General features: G+C 42.1%; 2 protein-coding genes across 2 annotated transcripts in view; both read left to right on the top strand.

Moving 5' to 3' along the window:
• Positions 1–3,364: 3,364 nt before the first annotated feature.
• Positions 3,365–10,485, top strand: ociad2 (OCIA domain containing 2). The gene is made up of 7 exons (XM_004067561.4): positions 3,365–3,520; positions 3,598–3,682; positions 6,573–6,626; positions 6,719–6,766; positions 6,866–6,995; positions 10,171–10,246; positions 10,390–10,485. Exons 1-6 carry the CDS (start codon positions 3,440–3,442, stop codon positions 10,235–10,237), a joined length of 465 nt encoding a protein of 154 aa, XP_004067609.1. The 5' UTR covers positions 3,365–3,439; the 3' UTR covers positions 10,238–10,246; positions 10,390–10,485.
• Positions 10,486–13,179: 2,694 nt separating this feature from the next.
• fryl (FRY like transcription coactivator) overlaps positions 13,180–20,325 on the top strand; it is a 93,703-nt gene continuing 86,557 nt past the window's right edge. The window contains exons 1-2 of the mRNA XM_023953917.1: positions 13,180–13,308; positions 18,335–18,393. The gene's annotated coding sequence lies outside the window, so the exon portion shown is untranslated. The remainder of the gene's footprint in view (positions 13,309–18,334; positions 18,394–20,325) is intronic.

Below are 20,325 nucleotides of genomic sequence, written 5' to 3'. Positions count from 1 at the left end.
GTTGTAGCTTTATTCTAAACCTAAAATACAAAAATGACAAGTAGTAAAAGATGACAGTTATGGAGATGACCACGAATTGAAAAAGATGAAAACTCCATGAAATGAACTGATCAGGATATTGTGTTGTGGTAACATTGGGACACTCATTCATTGACCGTCCTCATCTGTTTGACCTAATTTCCCAAATCTTTTCATCTTTTCACTGTTATCCTAGTTTTATACAAATAGTGTCTGAGCAGTCAAAAATACTATGGAGCTGGTTCACATTTGAGTCAGAGCAGGGCTTCCCTGCATGTCCGTACATAAGGTTTAAATGCATACATGAAATGATGGCCTAAGGAGCCTGGGGTCCTCTGGAGTGTGCAGACCTCTGCTCAGAACGTTTTGGGACTCTGTGGTAGCCTCTGCCTTTCTCCCTGTTGTCTGCTGGGAAGCAGACAGCACCGTTTGGGACAAGAAGAAACTGAAGAAGCTGGTCAGGCTCTGTCCTGGGCTGCTGGGCTGCTCACTGGACTCTGATATGGGGTGCCCTTTGTAAAGCTGCAGAGTCAAATGATAACACCAATATTCTTGGTGCTATTTTTATTCAGCCTGTTTTAGGTGAGAAACAACTACAGAAGGATTTCTGTCTCATAATTCAAAATAAAGTCAATCCCCAAAATGCTTTTTCTTTAAAGAAAATGGTATTTGACATTGTGTAGCATGTATAGCAAAATTCATTTAGAAATGTCTACTTTGACAATTAAAGGGATTAACAGAAATGTTTTTTCTGCATCAAATGAATCAAAAAGCAAATTAAAAATCAGTCCTCCAAAGTGCTTTTTCATTTTTTACTTCAACATCGCTCTTTCTGTGACATAATTGAAGCCATAATGCAAAGAGGGGTTTGCATTTTCATTTTCACATCCATCCCACAAACGCTGTCATTTCCAGTCAGCATTTCCAGGAGGAGGCGCCCCGTGACGTCGAAAGGGACGCAACGGCTGAGGAGATGAGTGAATGAATGTGAATAAATGAATGAACTGACCTAAATAACATTCAAGCTTTGAATTAAATACTTATTTGCTAAATAAATATTCAACAAATAACTGGGGCTGCACAGTGGCGCAATGGTTAGCGCTCTTGCCTAACAGGGAGGAGTCCCGGCTCATGTCCCACCTGGGTGACCTGAAACAGAATGACCAATGGAGCTGACGGGTCTCTGTAGTGATGTCCTCAGAAGAAGCATATTTACAAAAGAAAAGCCATTAAAACAGCTAATCCCATGTTTTCCACCAGCAGGCTTCGAATCAGAAAAGAAAAGGACATTATGGACAGCAACTCTGGTGAGAAGCAAAATCCAGCATTTATTTTGATAGTCCACTTCCGCTTATTGGCAAGTTCATTTGCATGTCAGTTAAATATTAAGAGCATTTAGCTCCAAAATAACTTCCATCCATCCATCCATCCATCCTCCATCCATCAATCCATCATCCATCCATCCATCCATCCATCCATCCATCCATCCATCCATCCATCCATCCATCCAACCATCTATCATCCATCATCCATCCATCAATCATCATCCATCCTTCCATCTATCATCCATCCTCCATCCATCAATCATCATCCATCCATCCATCTATCATCCATCATCCATCCATCTATCATCCATCATCCATCCATCCATCCATCAATCCTCCATCCATCAATCCATCATCCACCCATCCATCCATCCTCCATCCATCAATCCATCATCCATCCATCATCCATCCATCCTCCATCCATCAATCCATCATCCATCCATCCATCAATCCATCATCCATCCATCCATCCATCCATCCATCCATCCATCCATCCATCCATCCATCCATCTATCATCCATCATCCATCCATCCATCCATCAATCCTCCATCCATCAATCCATCATCCACCCATCCATCCATCCTCCATCCATCAATCCATCATCCATCCATCATCCATCCATCCTCCATCCATCAATCCATCATCCATTCATCCATCAATCCATCATCCATCCATCCATCCATCCATCCATCCATCCATCCATCCAACCATCTATCATCCATCATCCATCCATCAATCATCATCCATCCATCCATCATCCATCCATCCATCCATCCATCCATCCATCCATCCATCCATCCATCCATCCATCCATCATCCTTCCATCCTTCCTCCATCCATCCATCCATCCATCCATCCATCTATCATCCATCCATAATCCATCCATCTTCTTCTGCTTATCCAGGACTGGGTTGTGGGGGCATCAATCTAAGCAAAGATGCCCAGACTTCCCTCTCCCCGGTCACTTCCTCCAGCTCCTCTGGGGGACCCAGAGGTGTTCCCAGGCCAGCAGAGAGGCATAGTCTCTCCAGTGTGTCCTGGGTCTTCCCCGGTCCTCCGCCCAGTGGGACATGCCCAGAACACCCCCCCAGGGAGGCGTCCAGGAGGCAGCCGGACTAGATGCCTGAGCCTCCTTAACTGGCTGCTCTGGATGTGGAGGAGAAGCTGTTCTACTCCGAGCTCTCTGCAGGTGACTGAGCTCCTCCCCATCTTTAAGAGAGCGCCCAGCCACCCTACAGAGGAAGCTCATCTCAGCCGCTTGTATTAAAAAATGTATGTAAAAATTAACTGTAAATTATATATTTAGCTTGCCAACTAACTATTGAGTCAGTGAATGATACATTTAGATGAAGTAAAAGCTGTAAATATGCATTTTAAAAATCAGACCTGTTTTTTTCTTCTAAAACAGGCTTAATAAAAATACCACCATAATTATTGCTGTTAACATTTGACTCTGTCTCTTTACAAACTGCACCTCTCTGTGGAGGAGGCTGTTGACTCGACATCCCCAGGGTAGAAACCAGCAGGTCTTTCATTCCCACAACCATAACATCTCATCTGGATTTACTTATTTGTTTGTTTGATCTGAATTCTGATGAGCTGTAACTGCACTCTCACTTGTTTTTTTCTCTGGGCTGCCGTGATAAATGAATTTCTGCCTGTCAGTTAAATGAAGTTCAATTTGATTCAATTCATTTTCATAAAAACATCAAAACAAATGTACTAAAGTATGCACATGCATAGCTCATCTGGGTAAAGTTTAGAGATAGCAAAATAATCATTATGCATTTAAAAATGTCAAATCATGTAGATGAAGGTTTCTATGTTTCCATTTCCCACTGGACACATTTGTTTACACTTAAAAACAAGAAACTCCAGCCTAAGAGCTGGAGAGGGATGCACCACAGAAATGTGTTTCTTTGTCACTACTTTGTTGTTGTCCTACTGTAGTTCTGAATGATCAGGTACCAAAGGGTTTTACTGTGGGGGGTGGAGTATAAAGGAAAGGGAGGAGTTACTACAGCCACACACAGGAATCGAGCTGAGACAAAAGCACACACATTTGCGGACTGCAGACGTCTGAACTCTCCTGATCATGACTTCTGAAACAACCGAGACAGCCGTGAAGACAGAGGTGGCGGACGGGGGTCCAGCTGCGGGAAAAGGAGGCTGCAAGGTGAGGGGCTTTAAAGGATTGCCCCTGTGGGCTGTGGTTTTTGACAGAGGGTGATCCTTGTCCTGTGTGTGGTGCAGTGGCCTCTGAGTGATCCCCACATTCACAGAGAGGATGTGAGAAAGGTCTGGAAGGAGTGTCAAGAGGAAAGCTTCTGGCACAGAGGTAATCTCCAGACATGCTCCAAATGCTCACAGGAACTTTCTACAACAGCGACTCAGCAATCACGTCAAAAACTGCTAGTGAGAGACGTGCTGCAGACGTTTTTGCATTGTACATGTGAATGTAAAATTACAGAAACAATGAACCAAATGATGAACAAAGCTCTTTGGAAAGTTTCCCACAATCCATAGACCTAAATGAAGGTTAAAGGTTGATCTACTCCAGCGGGCGGAACAAAACCATTCTTGTGTGGATCTGGGTGTGAACACCCACATGTAAAGAGGAGAGCAAACACTGTGACAGGTTTGAACGCACAGCAGCATTCAGGAGTGAAAAAGTCAACAAGAATCTGTGTTAAATGAAACGACTTTCTCTGTTTCTTCACTTCCTACCAGCCATGCTGTTCAATACACCCCAAAACCCTCAGTCAGTGTTTCCTTCATTAGTCTGGTGTGAGTTGGAAAGCAGTTTTCACTCTTTATCTAACCCGTTGCTTCATGACGAGAAGGGAAAGTGTCCTGCAAGAGAGGAAAAGCAGCTGTAAAGGTACTTCTGCACAATTAGCAAAAGAAAAAACCTAAAAGGAAATTGAGGTGCTTTTAAATGTCAGAGTAGTTTCTGTAGCAAACTGGTAACAAACAAACCAGCTCTTATTTTTGACAATCAAGGATGAAGCCTGTTTGCAGACTATGCTAACTCTCACCCAGAAGTCGTACACAGGAAGTGTATTTTATTAAGAATCATTCAAATAAGTACATCAAGTATACAATAGAGCAGGGGTGGGCACATTATTGACTTGTGGGTCACAAAGGGTTCTAAAGTCTGATAGAAGGGCCAGACCAGGAGTGATCTGGTAATCCACCTCATTCCTAGAAGAAATACATCATATGGAATCTGGATAATAGAAGCTTAAATTTTAATTACAAAATATTTATTTTTTAAAACAGAACATTTGTTTTTTTTTTTATTCCCAATCTGTCTTTTGTTCATATTTTAGTGCCAATAGCACCAAGACGTTGATGTTCTTCAGGGAAGAATCCAAACTTAAAGAAAAGCTGCATTCGTGTGCTGTTGAAATGATGGGGAAAATGCCTTTCCAACTCAGAAAAAACACACATGAACGTCAAAAAAACAACAAATCTTCCAACACCACATGAATCCAGACTTACTTTCTACACCTAATACTACGGTCACGTGTGCCAAAATGCCAACACGACAACCTAAATGCAAGTTTTACAGCACAATGGGAAGGTGGCCATGCTGAAGCATTTGTAGTCGGGAGGCATTTTGCAAGCCACGGCCATGGAGGTTTTGAGAAAAAGTTTACATTTTACTGTGACTGGACGATTTTTGGACACTGGTCAGTGGCCGTCTGGGCACATTTGGAGGTGGTGGAGTGGCAGTCCAGGACAGGCGAGTGGCAGGAAGGCAGCAGCACTTGGAGGGTCTCCAAGGTCCCCATAATCGTCTGATGATCAACCGATTTCAGACTGTCACCCTCCTGCAACCCTTGTGCTGCCGTCCCACTGCCACCGTCCGATTGTGAGAAATCGTTCGGTAGCAGTGCGGGCACTCGACGGGGCCGGGGGCCAGCGCTGACCTGGACGTCAATGTGCCGATCCCGGCCATCGTGGGTCCAAATGGGGAGACGGCATTGATGCTGCACCCAACTGACCATGGCCTTGAAAGCACCACAGCGACTCAGAGACCTGCGGATTGACAAATCGCAGTTGATGCTAAGAAGAAGAGAGGCATGTTGTCCAAACAATTTGTAAATTTACAAGATTATGTGCTCAAAATCTGAGTTGTGAATGACCAGTGGTGCAGAATCGAGCGCTTTTATACACCCCCCGTTCCAGTGGTGGCACTTGATACGAACGCCCGCCATCTGCAGACATATCCTCCAATCTGAGCTGCTACCAACCAGAGATCAGGCTGCTACCTGTGGCTGCCCAGCTGTCGCCCGATTTTTTAATGACTTCATCCCCGCCTGACTGCCACCGTCTAGATTCATCACCAAGCCAGAGATTTTCCAAAAATCGGGCAGCAGCAGCCATATTTCGCAGAGGTAGTTAAATTTGAGACCGTAACATAGACAAAGGACAATGTTTCTGCAGTGCGCTATATATGGGGAGACACCTGAAATACAGGGAAAACAATATTATCAATAAAATGTATTCCAGTTTGTCGGGCCAGATGAAATAGTTTAGGGGCCACATGTGGCTCCTGGGCCTTTGTTTGCCTTCCCCTGCTATATTGTAGTGCAGGAAGTATACTGACTGAATACTTCTTTAGGCTAAATTGAAACATTTCAAGTTTACAATATATAGATAGTATATTTAACGAACATTTCAAGTAACCCATGCTCACTTTCAGTATAGCCTAAGTATACTTGTAGTTAGGACCCTTAAATAGACTACTTTTGAACACAGAGCAACTTCAAAACACCAGAAAGTATTTTGGCATGTTTAAGAAGAACAAGGTACAGCACTGGAACTTCATTTCACCTTGTTTCAGTGCCATCACGATAACCTGCTCTTCCCGCAGAAATGGATCGTTCCAGCCAAACAGATTTTTTCAGCATTTGGAGTTGATCGTTCGCTTTGACACGTCTCTGGTTGAAATGCTGAAAACACACTTTAGCCTGGCCCCTTGCTTGGAGTTACTTTGGGTTGGTGTTTGAGTCTCTGTACAAAAGACACAGCTGTTTGCTGAAGGTAAGATGAAGAGTCTGCATAAAGACACCATGAACAACAGAACTGTTCTTCCTCTGAAATTCGGTCTTCTGAACATGTGAGGTCTTCCTGCATTTGTGAGTTTGCAGCAGGAAACGGACTGTGCCTGAGTGTCCGTCAGGTTTTGATCAGCTCTTCCGTCTGCTTCCCTCGTTCAGCTCTCCCTCTTTCTTTGGGCAGCATGGCCGTCACAGGAGGCCTCATTTACAACGGTAACAAAAACTCCAGCTTCAATTGTCAGCAATGTAGTGTGTCTCACAACTGGTTTACATTGGACCCAATAACAGTTTCTTCCTCCATGCAGGTGTTTGGAAATCATCAAAAAGATTTGGTCCTTTTCCAAAATTAGCAGGTCTGTGCTATATATTATCGTAGACATGATCATCTAGCAGGCAGTAACTGTTGTTAACACAATTGCTCCCCCCAACTGTGCTTTCTTTTGTCTCTTCAGTGGCGGGGCTCCTAGGGTTTGCTGTGGGAAAAGGTTCCTACATTAGAACTTGCCAAAGCAAGTTCCAGGAGCTCGGACTGAAGGATTTTGGACCCAGGTCTGATAGAGAACGCAGCCATCCGGGTCACAGGTAGAGCAAACAAAGGTTTTATAACGCTCCTATCTGTACTATCAGGCTGCTAACACAGCAGAATACCTGATACACCATGCAAACAAAACTCTGAATCCAGCTGTGCATACGATGATGACATGTACAGACATTTGAGAAGCTAACTGAAACTACAAGACCTGAGATAGGATTCCCCCTTAAAACAAGATGGAACATTGAACTTCATTCACTTTTCAGCTGTGGGAAACCATTTAAGACAACAACAACTCAGCCATGATAAAGATGACTTCTACTAAACCAGGAGCCTCCAGAGCCACATGCAGCTCTTTTATCCCTCCATGTGACTCTTTGGTTTGAAAGAAAAATATATGGTGCAGAAGTCAACCTCTGATCAAAGTATATACTATCTATATATTGCACATAACAAGGTTCAGTTCCCGCCACGTGTCAAGTGTCCTTGGGTAGGACCCTGAATCTTCTGGTGGTTAGAGGTTAGCGCCAGTGTTGGGCAGTGGAGCCACCACCAGTGTGTGAATGTGTGTGTGAATGTGTGTGTGAATGGGTGAATGGGACTGTGACTGTAAAGCGCTTTGGGCCTTGAAGAAGGTAGTTAAGCTCAATACAAGTGTAGACCAATGAGCTAGTTAAGTTTGATCATTTCTGTTTGGATTTTAGTGATCTGTAATAGTAAAATAAACCGTGTTGTTTTTTATTTTACCATGGCTGACATTACACCACACGAGAGCCCTTGAGTGCTTTACCGCCCTCCAACATGCCCACATTGATTGATTGATTGATTGATTGATTGATTGATTGAGTTCAAGCATTTTAGTCAAAACAATAAAGAATTCACACAGATTTATCAAACTCATACAGGAATGATTAAATTCATAGATAAAAAGAAAAAGAAAAAAACAATGACACACTTAAGCACATTTGCTTAATTAAATACAGTGATCACTAACCAAAAGTATAAGTAGAGTTTGATTTATTGTATGAAAAGGAGTGGGAAGAAGCGAGTTTATACAATCCCACCCCGATTGAGTTACTTCAGTTTATAGTTTTACATAGTTTTTGTAATCCAGTTCTGATCAGATAGATTCTTTTCAAGTTACAAAATCCAGAGTCTAGTAACGATCGATTATCTTCAGAAAACATTCATTCATGATTTCAGTAAACAGTAACGGTATGTAATAATTATCATTAGAACACATGATCACATTAAACCAGTAATTATTGCTACACATTGCAGATCAAGTAAAGAAAATCAATAGCTTATTGATTGTAATTAAAACATTTCAGTAATCAGTATTGCACATTACACAAAATAATACTCATTGATTGTAGTTAAGAGAGTTTGGATTAATTCGCCGCATGTCAGATAACCGAGCAAAATGATGGTAGATGGTTTAACCTCATGACACCAATTGATCAAAATATGCATCAAACCCCTTCGGCTCCAAATTACTTTAATTTAGCCTCTACTTGAAAGCAAAAACATAACTGAAATGATTTGTTCATAGCTGGAAAAGCACATACTCCTAACTTCTGCTGAACAACAGAGTCTAGTTGCTATTTAGAGACAAAATTCTCCAAGTATATAAAAGCTTTAACATGTACTGGTTATTTTTCTGAAACTTGAATTCTTCACCAATGTTGTCATTTCTATAGTAACAGGAGAAAAGGAAGAAGGCTTCCCAAAGTCCTAATGATAGAAAATACCACATATGACTTGACTTTCTAACATTTTTATTTCAAAGAATTCTGCTGCATCTGGAGGATTTGATTTGACACAGTTTTGTGTGTTTTTTTAGAGGAACTTCTGTGAAAGTACAGTAAATTCAACTTGTTACATATATAGAAATATAACACTATGATAATTTAATATAATTCAAAATATATAAAAACGACATTTCATAAATGAATGGCTTAATGGCCACAAAAACATACAGTTCATTCATTCATTTTCTACCGTTTTTCCCTTTCGGGGTCACGGGGCTGCTGGAGCCTATCCTGGTGACTTGTGGGTGAAGGCAGGGGACACCCTGGACAGGTCGCCAGTCTGTCGCAGGGTAGAATATCCACAATCACACATCCATTCACTCTCAGAGGCATACCTATGATCAATTTAGAGTTGCCAATCAACCTATGAAGCATGTTTTTGGACGGTAGGAGCCCATGCATGCACGGGGAGAACATGCAAACTCCACATAGAAAGGCCCCATTGATGATGTTTTTCACGTCCTCCAGCCAGGACTTGAACCAGGGGCCTTCTTGCTGTGAGGCAAGAGCGCTAACTACTGCACCACCGTGCAGCCCCAACATACAGTTCATTCTTTTTTTAACAGTGAAGACGGACTTTGTGCATCCGGTTGGGTTTTGGTCACCCAGTCCAAAGCAAAAGTAGTTGCAACTCTTTTCCTGTATTTCCTTACTTAGCTATGAGTTAAATAATTACGTCAGATTTTTTATGCCTGAATCAAATTGAAAACACTGAGATGCAGGTGGAAAAGCATCCATGTTGTCCTGATGTCAGAGCTGAAGTGTTTTTAAACTGGCTCTGTGGTGGCAGCTTCATGGTATGGGCTCAATGGCTGAGCCGCAGCTGTGGGAGCTGTGCAGCATCCAAGTCCCGTTCACAGTGTTTGATGGAGCGGTGCCATGACCTGTGATGGGAGGCTGAGCATTCACAATCAGAATTTCCTTTACTGTCATTATGAACAAAATTCTGATGCTCTTCAGATTTTTGTAAGTCAGGTTTGAAAATAAGATACATTTTAGATATAAAACATGAAATGTCAATAATCTAAAAATATGTAAAGTACATTTTTGTGAGTAAGTGGGTTTGGTTTGGCCATACGGTAAAAGACCCACTCCAATGAAAACTGTGTTTTTGTTCTTGTTGCATTTTTCTCATGATGGGGGACATGTTTGAAGAAAATCAGAAGAATCTAAAATGTAAAGTCCTTTTAGATTCTTCTACAAATAAATATCTAAAAAATACCATACCTGATAGCTTTCTGTCTTCAACTTTCTCTGGCTTGTCCAGCAATTTCTGCCATGTGTCAACAATCTGCACTGTAACACTTTTGCCCCCCAAGTCACCAAACATCAGCTTTTTATGTTTGATAATCTGTTCTGATCATGCCTGTCCTCAATCTTCTGTTTGCCTCCAAGCTTTCTGTTGTCTCCACAGAGCCTGCAATCACGTGTGTGAGGAGTGTCAGAGAAAAGCTCAGGATGCTCCTGCAGAAAAGGTTTGAATCCAGAAGGTATGTAGGACTGAGCAGAGGTCCAAACACGTTTGTGGACCATTTGGAACAGACACCTTTTCCAAACAGCATGTGTCACATTAACTATGCCACGTTCAGGTAAAATGATCTATAGACATTGTCCACCCTGTTCTTTTTTTCAGCCTTATCAGAAATTCAGAAGATGCTGCTGACTTGCTGCCTTTTCTACCCGATGCTGAGCATTTTCATGAATTAAAGGACATTAAACCTCTATAGAAGTTCTCTGTTGTTTTTCTTCATTTTTTTCACCATCACATTACCACAATGATCCACTAGAGGAGCACTGTTTCTCCTTTCTCTGGAGGTAAAGCAGACCTTTAAAGGGACCAGGCTGCCCTTTAAAACGTCCGACTATTACATCCATCTAACTAATCTGTAAACATACTTTGAATTTCTTCAAATCCTTTGTAGAGGTTCTACAGTACAGTTTCTGACAGAACATTCTCTGTCTAAACATGGTGGACAGAAACGTTTGTAGGATTCAAAAACAAAAAAGAAAGCTGTCATAATGTTTGTAGAGTTGGAACATTTTTACGAATTCTGTTTACATTTTGTAGTTAATATTATGACAGGATGTTGCTGCTTCACCTTTTTCCATAAACTTGGAAAACTCCAAATGATTTTACCGTTGCCACTATGTCGAATACACACAAGCCTAGACAGACAGAAATAGAAGTTTAATTTTTTTAACACAAGGAAGAATAAGCATGAAGCTGGGGTTACCCATCTCCAGAACCCATTGAATTTCTTTTGGGGTCACAGAGTGCACCCTGAACAAGTCACCTGTCTGTTGTAGGGCCACTCTCACGTTCAACCCAAATTTAGAGACACCAATTAATTTATGAAGCATGTTTTTGGACTGTGGAGGAAGCCGGAGTACCCAGAGAAAACCCACACATGCACATTGAGAACATGCAAACTCCACACTGAAAGGTCCCAACCAGGATTTAAACCACGACCTTCTTGGTATGAGATCACTACACCACTGAGCAGCTTTGGCAGGAGTTATCCATCCATCCATCCATCCATCCATCCATCCATCCATCTTCCTCCGCTTATCCACAACCGGGTCGTGGGGGCAGCAGACTAAGCAGAGATGCCCAGACTTCCCTCACCCCAGCCACTTCCTCCAGCTCCTCTGGGGGGACCCCGAGGTGTTCCCAGGCTAGCCGAGAGACGTAGTCTCTCCAGCGTGTCCTGGGTCTTCCACAGGGCCTCCGCCCAGTGGGACATGCCCGGAACACCTCTCCAGGGAGGCATCCACGAGGCATCCGGACTAGATGCCCGAGCCACCTGTGCTCGACTGGGGCCCGTGGGAAGAGCCTGGTCACCAGGCGCTCGCCTGCGAGCCCCAACCCTGGGCCTGGCTCCAGAGTGGGGCCCCGTGACGCCAATCCAGGCGACGCAATCTGGTCCTTGATCTTTCCTTTCCTTTCATGAACCGCTCTTTGTCTGACTCGTCACCCAGGACCTGTCTGCCATGGGAGACCCTACCAGGGGCTTAAGCCCCAGACAGTTTAGCTCCTGGGATCATTCGAGCTCTCAAACTCCCCCAACACATTCAGGTGGCGGTTCACAAGGGAGTGGCAGGAGTTATATTCACCAAAATGTAAGTATCTTCCATTTGTTCTACAGCTCTCTTTAGGGATCTCCCCAGTAAACCATCTGCCTCCATCTAACCCTCTCTTCTTCACACCAACCAACCATCCTCCTGACCTCATTCTCTCCATCCATGAAGCTCCTCTTTGGTCTTCCTCTCTTCCCTGTAGCTCCACCCTCAGCATCCTTTCACCAACATCATCACTGTTTCTCCTCTCAAACGTCTCCATCTGCTTCTCTGCATTGATCTCCAAGACCATCTATCATGATCTGTTCCTCTGATGGATTCATTCCTGATCCATCTTGGTTCCAAAGAGAACCTCAACATCTTCATCTCTGCCACCTCCAGCTCTGCCTCCTGTCTCTGCATCAGAGTCTCTAACCAACAACATGGCTGCTCTCACCACACTCTTTCCTTTCATTCTTGATGACACTCTTTAGTCACGCGTCACACCTGAAAGCTTCCTCCACCGTACCAACATGCTTCACTTTTTCCCCTCACACTCTGGGTTGCTCTGAACTGATGACCTGAAGCACCTAAAGTCCTCCACCTTCTTCTGCTCCCTAAACCTCACCGTCCTGCGGCTGACCTTCAATCCTTCCCCTGACACAGCATGGTCCTCTGAGATTCCTGTCTAACCTCTTCTGTCAGTCTGTGCATCCCCACAGCAAACAAGAACCCAAGTATGTTCCAGTCAAATTACAATGCTGGAAAGTAATTGTTTGCTGCTCTACTAAATATGGATTATGCATAAACACACACTAGAATTCTAGTGCTGTGATTGTTTTTATTGATTTATTTACCTTTTTTGCTACTTATCTTTTTTAATCAGTGGTACAAACTGATGTGAAAAGCAGCTAAAAAATCTAGTGACTGTATTCAACATTTATGACAAAATGTCTGCAATGTTTGGGGATTTTAAAGAAATTTGATTGACACAAGCCAAAAATGTAGTTTGGTTTGGAAAATAAACCATACGTTGATTTAAAACATCCACTGATTGTATTATTTTATAAACATGTATAATTGCTATTGTCATCATTTAAAATGTTCGTAATAGCATCAGCTATCTATCCAAATCAATAAAAACACAGATAGTGCTTTAGCCCGAAACTGAGATTACGCAGTGACACCTATGAGTCTAAATGGTACGCTCCAAAAAAGACGTCATCCAATCAACAGGTCGATTTGTAAGATTGACAGGCACTTTATCAAATGTAATTTTAGGACGACCGTGGGCGTACATCGTGATAGCCAATCAGAATCAAGAGGCGGGCCAAACCGGCGGCGTCAGCTCTGACACTGAACGCCGAAAAAAAAACACCTCTACGCAAATCCTTCCAATGGAGGAGGACCAGGAGGTAGACGCTTGTTCGGCAAATGAGAAGAACGTCTGCAAGCTAACCGCCGAGCTCTTCTAAAGGGAGGAAAAGCTGCAGTTGTGAGTAATGTCAGCATGACGAACAGTGCGGTCAGGGAGGACATACTGGGGGGAGTCGACTGTCCGGAACGTCGGCTTATTCCAAGTTTCGTTATCAACTTTTTGTCGACTCGTAGAGGTTTCCATCGCTGCTCTAGCATGTTCACACGGAGTTTGACTGCGCTGCTAGCAGAACCTCCTTCCTCTGGAAGTTAAAACTTCAACTCGGCCGATAAATCTGTCCTTTCTGGCTCTTCATCCTGGTCGCTGTGAGTCGGTTAGTGGCTCAGTTAGTGTCGGCAATGTTTCATGTTCAAAGTAAAACCTGCTAGTTAGCTTAACATTAGCAGTTTTTTCACAGAGTTAACGTTAGGCTAGCGGCTAACTTGCTATTCCTAGTCTGTTACATTTATTTTCTTCAATAGTTTCGGGTTTTGTGCTTTTCATTTAGACTTTTCAGCAACAACAAGAACAAAGATTTCTGAACTTAAAGGTTTATTCTGGACTGACGCGCTTGGGGGTTTGTCCGTGGCAGACAACAAACAACCAAACAACCACACGCTCAGTCGCTGCGGTTCTCTTGGTTCAACGCTTTGGGCTTCTACTGGACATTCACGCATTTGACATATGTGACCTCTGAATGACAGTTTCTTTCATTTGAGAACCCGTAACCTGCCAGGCAGAAGCATTGCTGGATCCTGGAAGAGTTTCTGTAAATCACGTCCATCCAAACGAAGCAAAGCATGATGGGAACCTGCCTCCACTGAGCAGACTGGGACAGAGCAGCAGGTTTTAGGGCATTCCTTTGTTGTTATGAGGGTAGATAGTCCTATCATTGACTCTCATCATATGTAATGCAGTTTGTTTACATCACTGTTTGTGTGGAAATGACTCATTTTACCTGTTTTAGTTTGCAATCATATTTATTATGCGTGATCATAAGAAATGCTGAGAGTTTGCAGTTCAAGCAGTTTAATGGCCCACTCCAATCACAGTGGTGTTTTTAAACTGTTCTTGGGGCATTTTTCTGATGATAGACGGCATTTATAAAGAAAATGGAGCATTTCTGAGAATATCTTTTCTGTAATGGTTGTGAATCAGGAGCAGAATAAACTGTTTGAAAAATCTTGTATTTGTTTCGTACAAACTACAGTGAGCAGGTCACAGTCTTCCTGCTCTGCTCCATTCTGATCATCCACTGTCAGACAAACAGATCCATGAACGTCTTTGTTTTCCTGGTCTGAGCTGGAATCTGGATCAGAACTGGACGGCTGGATAGCTACGATATTTGCACCCCATTTCTATTGAACCTGTAATGTTAGGTTTGGATTGTGAGGGGCTGTAAGCTAGCGAGAGAGCGAATAAGCATAGATTTTGTGGGAAATCAGCATAGGGTTACTTCTGAGCCAACAGTCCCCTCCACAACTCAGAGGTGAATTTCTAATGCACTCCTGCCGCTCTGCAGAAACTACGTCCCAGCTGGGACAAACGCAGGTTTTTAAATTTTGAATAAATCCTAGTTAAAAGACAGATGGGAACGCTTTGACATTACATCAGAAGATGATCAGAGTGAGACTTTGAACACGTTTTACTCATTTTAGGCCTGTTTTATTTATTTTCATCTGCTCTCACACACAGTAAGTCTTTGGTACATCCCCCTAAAATGTGGTGAACCCGTTGATGCCATTGATTGTAGTGTTGTCTTGTAAGGCATTAATGGCATTGAAGAGTAAGAGGATAGAAAAACCAGGGGCAGTAAAATGCCCCCACAGTGGCCTCTAACTAAGCTGCTCCCTGTGAGGATTAACTGTTTATTCTGCATTTCAGCAATTACTAAAAAAATGTTGCTCATAACTATAACTGTAGCAGTCTCTCTGCCTTTATAAAGGTTTGTATGAATTTCTTATCCGCTTGACACCTATTGATGCAAATGTGCATCAAACAAGCTCTGCTCCAAACTTACCATTATTCAGCATCTACATGAAAGCAAAAGCAAGAGTGAAAAAGGTTTTTTCATAGCTGGATATAAATTCAGTTCTATGAATTTCTATGAATGCTCAACATCGGGTAGAAAAGGCAGCAAGTCAGCAGTTCTATTCAGTCTATCACTGGAGTTTTATTAGCTTTTCGTCTTTTTTTCCAACCTTACCTCATTAGTTAAAGGAGTTGGAAGGTAATGTTGAAACGCTGAGTTGATTTCCGTAACAAAAGTGATTTTGTGTCGTATGACTGCAGCTGGTCACCTGCTGTAATGTGTGCAGCTTGCTGATAAAACTGCTTGAACAGAATCATCTAGACCAGTGTTTTTCAACCTTTTTTGAGCCACGGCACACTTTAACCTTGACAAAAATCCCGCGGCACACCAGCATCCAAAAAAATGGATAAAAAAAAAAAAAAAAGCTCAGTCTGTATTGATCTACAGCCGCTCCGCAACCTCACATGCATTTTTGTGATAATTGTTGCAGAAAACCCTGGAAGCTGCAGCTGTTTTTTCTAAAAGATGTATTAAAAATTAAGTCAAAAGATTCAAAAACTGTTTGATGTGTGTTCGTTGTTTTAAGACGTTAAGAGGAGAGACTCATTGTGCGCTAAGACAGTCACTTTACTGCATCATGGGAGATGTAGTGCCCGTAATGCGCCGACCGCAGAAAGACCAGCGTCTTTGAGCTTCATGGTTTTGTTCACTTGTTCCAGTCTGATACCAGATTATATGGAAAGCTACACCGCTAAAGACGAGCTTTAGCTGGTATTTTTGTTAGAACTGAGAGACTTTTTTTGCGCTAAACCGAAACAAGGAAGTGAATACTTTAACCACTTCTGATTGGTCAGACTGATGACATGTGATTAAGCCTTCAAGAATGATTGGTGGAGACAGTTAAAGGGGCGGGACTTTTCCTTACACACTTATAGCTGCAGCTAAATCGCGCTATCCCGTTATTCTTATCAAAATATCTTTAATAGAATCATATAAACACAAAGAAAAATTAATTTTATGATATTTTATATTCTTAACTTCTCAGTGTTTTATCAGGGTCTGTTTGGATAAACAAAGAGCTGATTTCCTGGAGATAGTAAATGTTTTTAGATCAGTTAATGAGGGCAATTTCTCACGGCACACTTGACCATCTCCCACGGCACACTAGTGTGCCGCGGCACACTGGTTGAAAAACACTGATCTAGACGACGTTGTGCTTGCTTATTTCCACACAGCTACAACCTTAATAATCAACAGAGAAAGTTACTAGGTGTGGCTTTAAACCTTCCTTGTTGCTCTTTTTATTCTATTTGTGGGAAATTCACGTGCCCCAAAGAAAGCTTCCTGTCACACAGTTCATTTGATCTTCACTAGTGTGAATATTTTTCCAGTGACATCAGTTTGTCTGTGTGTGAAATGTTTGAAAAGGTCTGGACCTCTCTGACCTTAGTGGAAAGCTATGGCAGAGTGGTTCTCCTTGTTTACTGTGGATTAACACTCAACATTTGTTCCCAAATGAGACATTCTGTTCATTTATTGCATTAAAAGGCTTGGCATAATGTAGCGCACGACGAGGGCCGAGTCTAGCTAGAAATAACCTATAATTGAGCCCTGCTGAGCGAGATTATCCTTGGCTTTGGGAAAGAAGGTTTGGAGCATAATTGATGTTTGGGTCTGCCTCTGCTCAAGAAACCACCCCGTTTCTGAAAATGGCACCGCTTAAGGGTCAGATGTTTGTCATGGCAAATTAATGTTCCGTATTTGTCGACCATAGTTGTCCTGCAGATTGCCTCATCAAACGTGGGAAAAAGTGTTTGTTCAAATTCCTTTCAGGCCAGAGGAAGCCAGCCGAGTCTTCTTTGAGGAAGTAGTGATTACAGCGGGTCAGGGCTGTCATTTAGCGTTGAGGTCAGATAGAAGCTTCCAGATGCTTGTCCAATTTATGGCAATGCACTGCCTGTTTTTCAAAGCTAGTATGAAAAATGCAACACGTTTTTCCCTCTAACTGATTTAGCTCTTTGATGGGTCATTGTCCCTTCAGTGTGTGAAAGTGTCTTTAGCACATCCAGATTATGTTGACGTAGTTGACAGAAAACCCTTTTGTGACTTGAAGTGTTCTGCAGCTGTCACAGCGAAGGCTGCTAGTCTTCATCTCTTTCTGCGGTAACAGTTTCTGTGTTTTGGAGTCCTGTAGTCAGAGCAGGAAGTTGAGTGTCTTACTCATAAGTTCTTCAGTGTGAGAACGGAGTGGCCGAGTCCCACGTTTGCTTCTTTTTGTGCTGGGGGTGGGATTTCAGTGAGTTCAATAGCATGTCATTGGGACATGGCTTTTCTGTCACCAAAGCCTTGTTTTCAGTTGCCGTTTCTATTGATCTAATCTCTCCATCTGTCCACAGAGCTCATGTAATGTGGAAGTTCTCACACCCTGACTTCTGTCTGGGTGCTGTGTGACTGAGGGCTTGTTCTTCCTTCCTTTGTTTTATTGGGGTTTGATCAAATTTAGACACATATTGCGCTCTGTACTTTCTTGTTTGTCCTATAATACTGACTTATGCTTTCAAAAGGCTGTATAGTTTAAATCCTTGGAAACAAATGTCCCTTTAAATGTGAAGGTCATAAAAGAAGCACGTCAACCACAATAGTGACAGTTATAACGACGTTTTTCCGGCTTCAAATGCTGCCTCTTGGATGTAACAGTAATCTTCAGATTATTACTCTGCTCAGGAGGTAGTTTTAATCCCGTCTCGGTTCAGAGCAAACTGGTCTGAGCCAGCAGAACGCTAACATCCTTGCTGTGACTGTCCAGCAGGGCTTCACATTCAAACCCAGGGACTCTAAAGGCTTTTCTGCCTAATCCAAGCTTGTGTGGAAGACCCAAAGGTTTGACCACGTCTCAGAAATACAGTGCTGTCATGAGGCACGTTGCTGTACTACACTGCTACTATAGTAAACACAACGGTAGTTTCAGTTTTACACATAGTGTTTGTTTCCATCACTCAAATTTAAGAGCAAATCTTTTCCCCCAGTTGTTATTTGTGCCATCTAAAAGGTTTTCTGTTTTTTTTCTTTCAGATTCCAGCACAGTGGCCCTGCTGTTTCTTCAAATTCAACCCTAAATCTATGGCATTAAGGTATGTTTCACAGTTCTCTACTCTGCTGTTTATTTATGTTCAGCATCAACAGTTTGCTTTGTTGCTATGGGAATACATAACAATGCATCTGATTGATCCGTTTGGTATACTAAATTTTAAAATACACACAAAGTTTTGGCGTTTCCAGTGTGCTCTGTCTTCCTTCTTGTGCTGTCTGCATAACACAAATGTGGTCATAAAGAGAAGTCGATTGCAGGTCAGGTTGTGTCAAGAAGCCACATGCATGTGTCATGCAGAAGAAGTGAGTTCAGTTCCTGTTCCAATGGAGTCTTACTTGGAAGTGTTAATGATCAATTGAGACCATGTGTGTTACTGTTTGTGTTGGCTTTGAGATCTTGGAAAAGCAGATCACAGGTTTGTTCCAATCATGTAAAGTAAAGTTCAGGTATTTGCTGTGCCAGTTGGTAACCATTCTGTTGTTTTAAATTACCCTTTAAAGGGCCTATACCAAGCTATTCTTAAACCTTATAGTAAACATCTATATAAATAGGAGCTCGGCAAACGACTATCAAACCTTTGCAAAGATGTATGTACACAGTATGTAGAAAGGAAAGCATTTAGTCTATTACTGTTGGCTCTGTGTAGAAAGTGGGCGTGTCTGTTAGCCTCTGGGTGGAGCTGGCAGCATAGACTCTTCCTTGAAGGGGCTGATCTCACTTTGTGACATCACAACCCACTCAGTTTCATGGGTTGGGGGGGGGGGGCTGGTGCTTTGAGGGCAGGATTTTATCCTCAGAAATGCTTGAACGGATCAAAATACCACTTTGGGGTTCTTCTTGTGAGTAATGAACATATTAACATATTAAATGATGATATTAACATAGTAAAAGCTTAAAAAACTGATTTTGCATGGTATAGGCCTTTTAAAATATGTGCAACTAACAACAAAATATAGCCTTGGACGCACCTATAATGTGTGGGAAGCACTGTGCATCTATATGTGGCCAACATGAATATCCATCCGTTTTCGTCCTCGGTCGCACTTATCAGCGAATAACATCAGCCTTAAATGTACAGCGTTTCTAAATGACACAAGATGAGTCAAAGATAACTCCACATTCATGCATCATTCTGTGTGTTTCTGTTCTTTGCCACAATGACTGTCTGTAATTCCACTGGACAAAGAGTTGATGAGCATATTACATTAAACTAGTTTAAACTTTGGCATGCTTATGTCATAAAGTTTATTATCATGCATTATCCAAAGTACTCCCTCACCAAACCTCTGTCTGTATGTGGTTGTTTTTATAACAGAGCTGACGAACATGCAGCTACACTTGTGGCCACAGTTGTCTGGTTGTCAGACTTCTTTTGTCTTGGTGCATAAAAGGCTGAAGAAAGTCAAGCTGTAGCTTTTTTTATTTTTATAGATTTTTTTAACCCAGAATGGAAGCCAAAAGAGTAAAGTGGCAGCATCTCAGCAAAGGCCATTCATAGATTGGCTTGTCTCTTTGTCAAACAAAGCCCAACCTTTGGTGTGGTGAACTTTGACCGAACCACTAGACCAGAGTGCAAAAGACTGTTTTTTTGTGTTCAGCAGCTGTTGAGCCAGGACCAGTATTTTATTACCGTGAACCCTCCAAATGTGTCAGTTAGATGATGCAACTAAAACATTTTAACCTCTCTTTTATCATCTCAATCCCTCTCCTTTTAATCAAAATGTACCTTTTTACTTTAAAGACAAATGGATTATTTCTATTTAAAATTTTAAACAATTTGTTCTGGAAAATACATTCAGTATTTAGTGCTGCTGTTTATTGTATTGACTTAAAAAATACAGATGTTAGAAAAGTGTTGTTCAGGAATTGGTAGAAATAAATAAAGTATTGCTGGCTGTAAAAACAAAAAAACCAAGTTTGACATTAACTGCAGATGAACCTGATGTTAGAGTGGAATATGCGGTTGTTACAT

This window comes from Oryzias latipes, chromosome 4 (genome assembly GCF_002234675.1).
Source record: "Oryzias latipes chromosome 4, ASM223467v1".
NCBI classification, from domain to species: domain Eukaryota; kingdom Metazoa; phylum Chordata; class Actinopteri; order Beloniformes; family Adrianichthyidae; genus Oryzias; species Oryzias latipes.
Note: the sequence above shows the minus strand (reverse complement) of the source record. Positions and strands in the feature narration are given on the sequence as shown.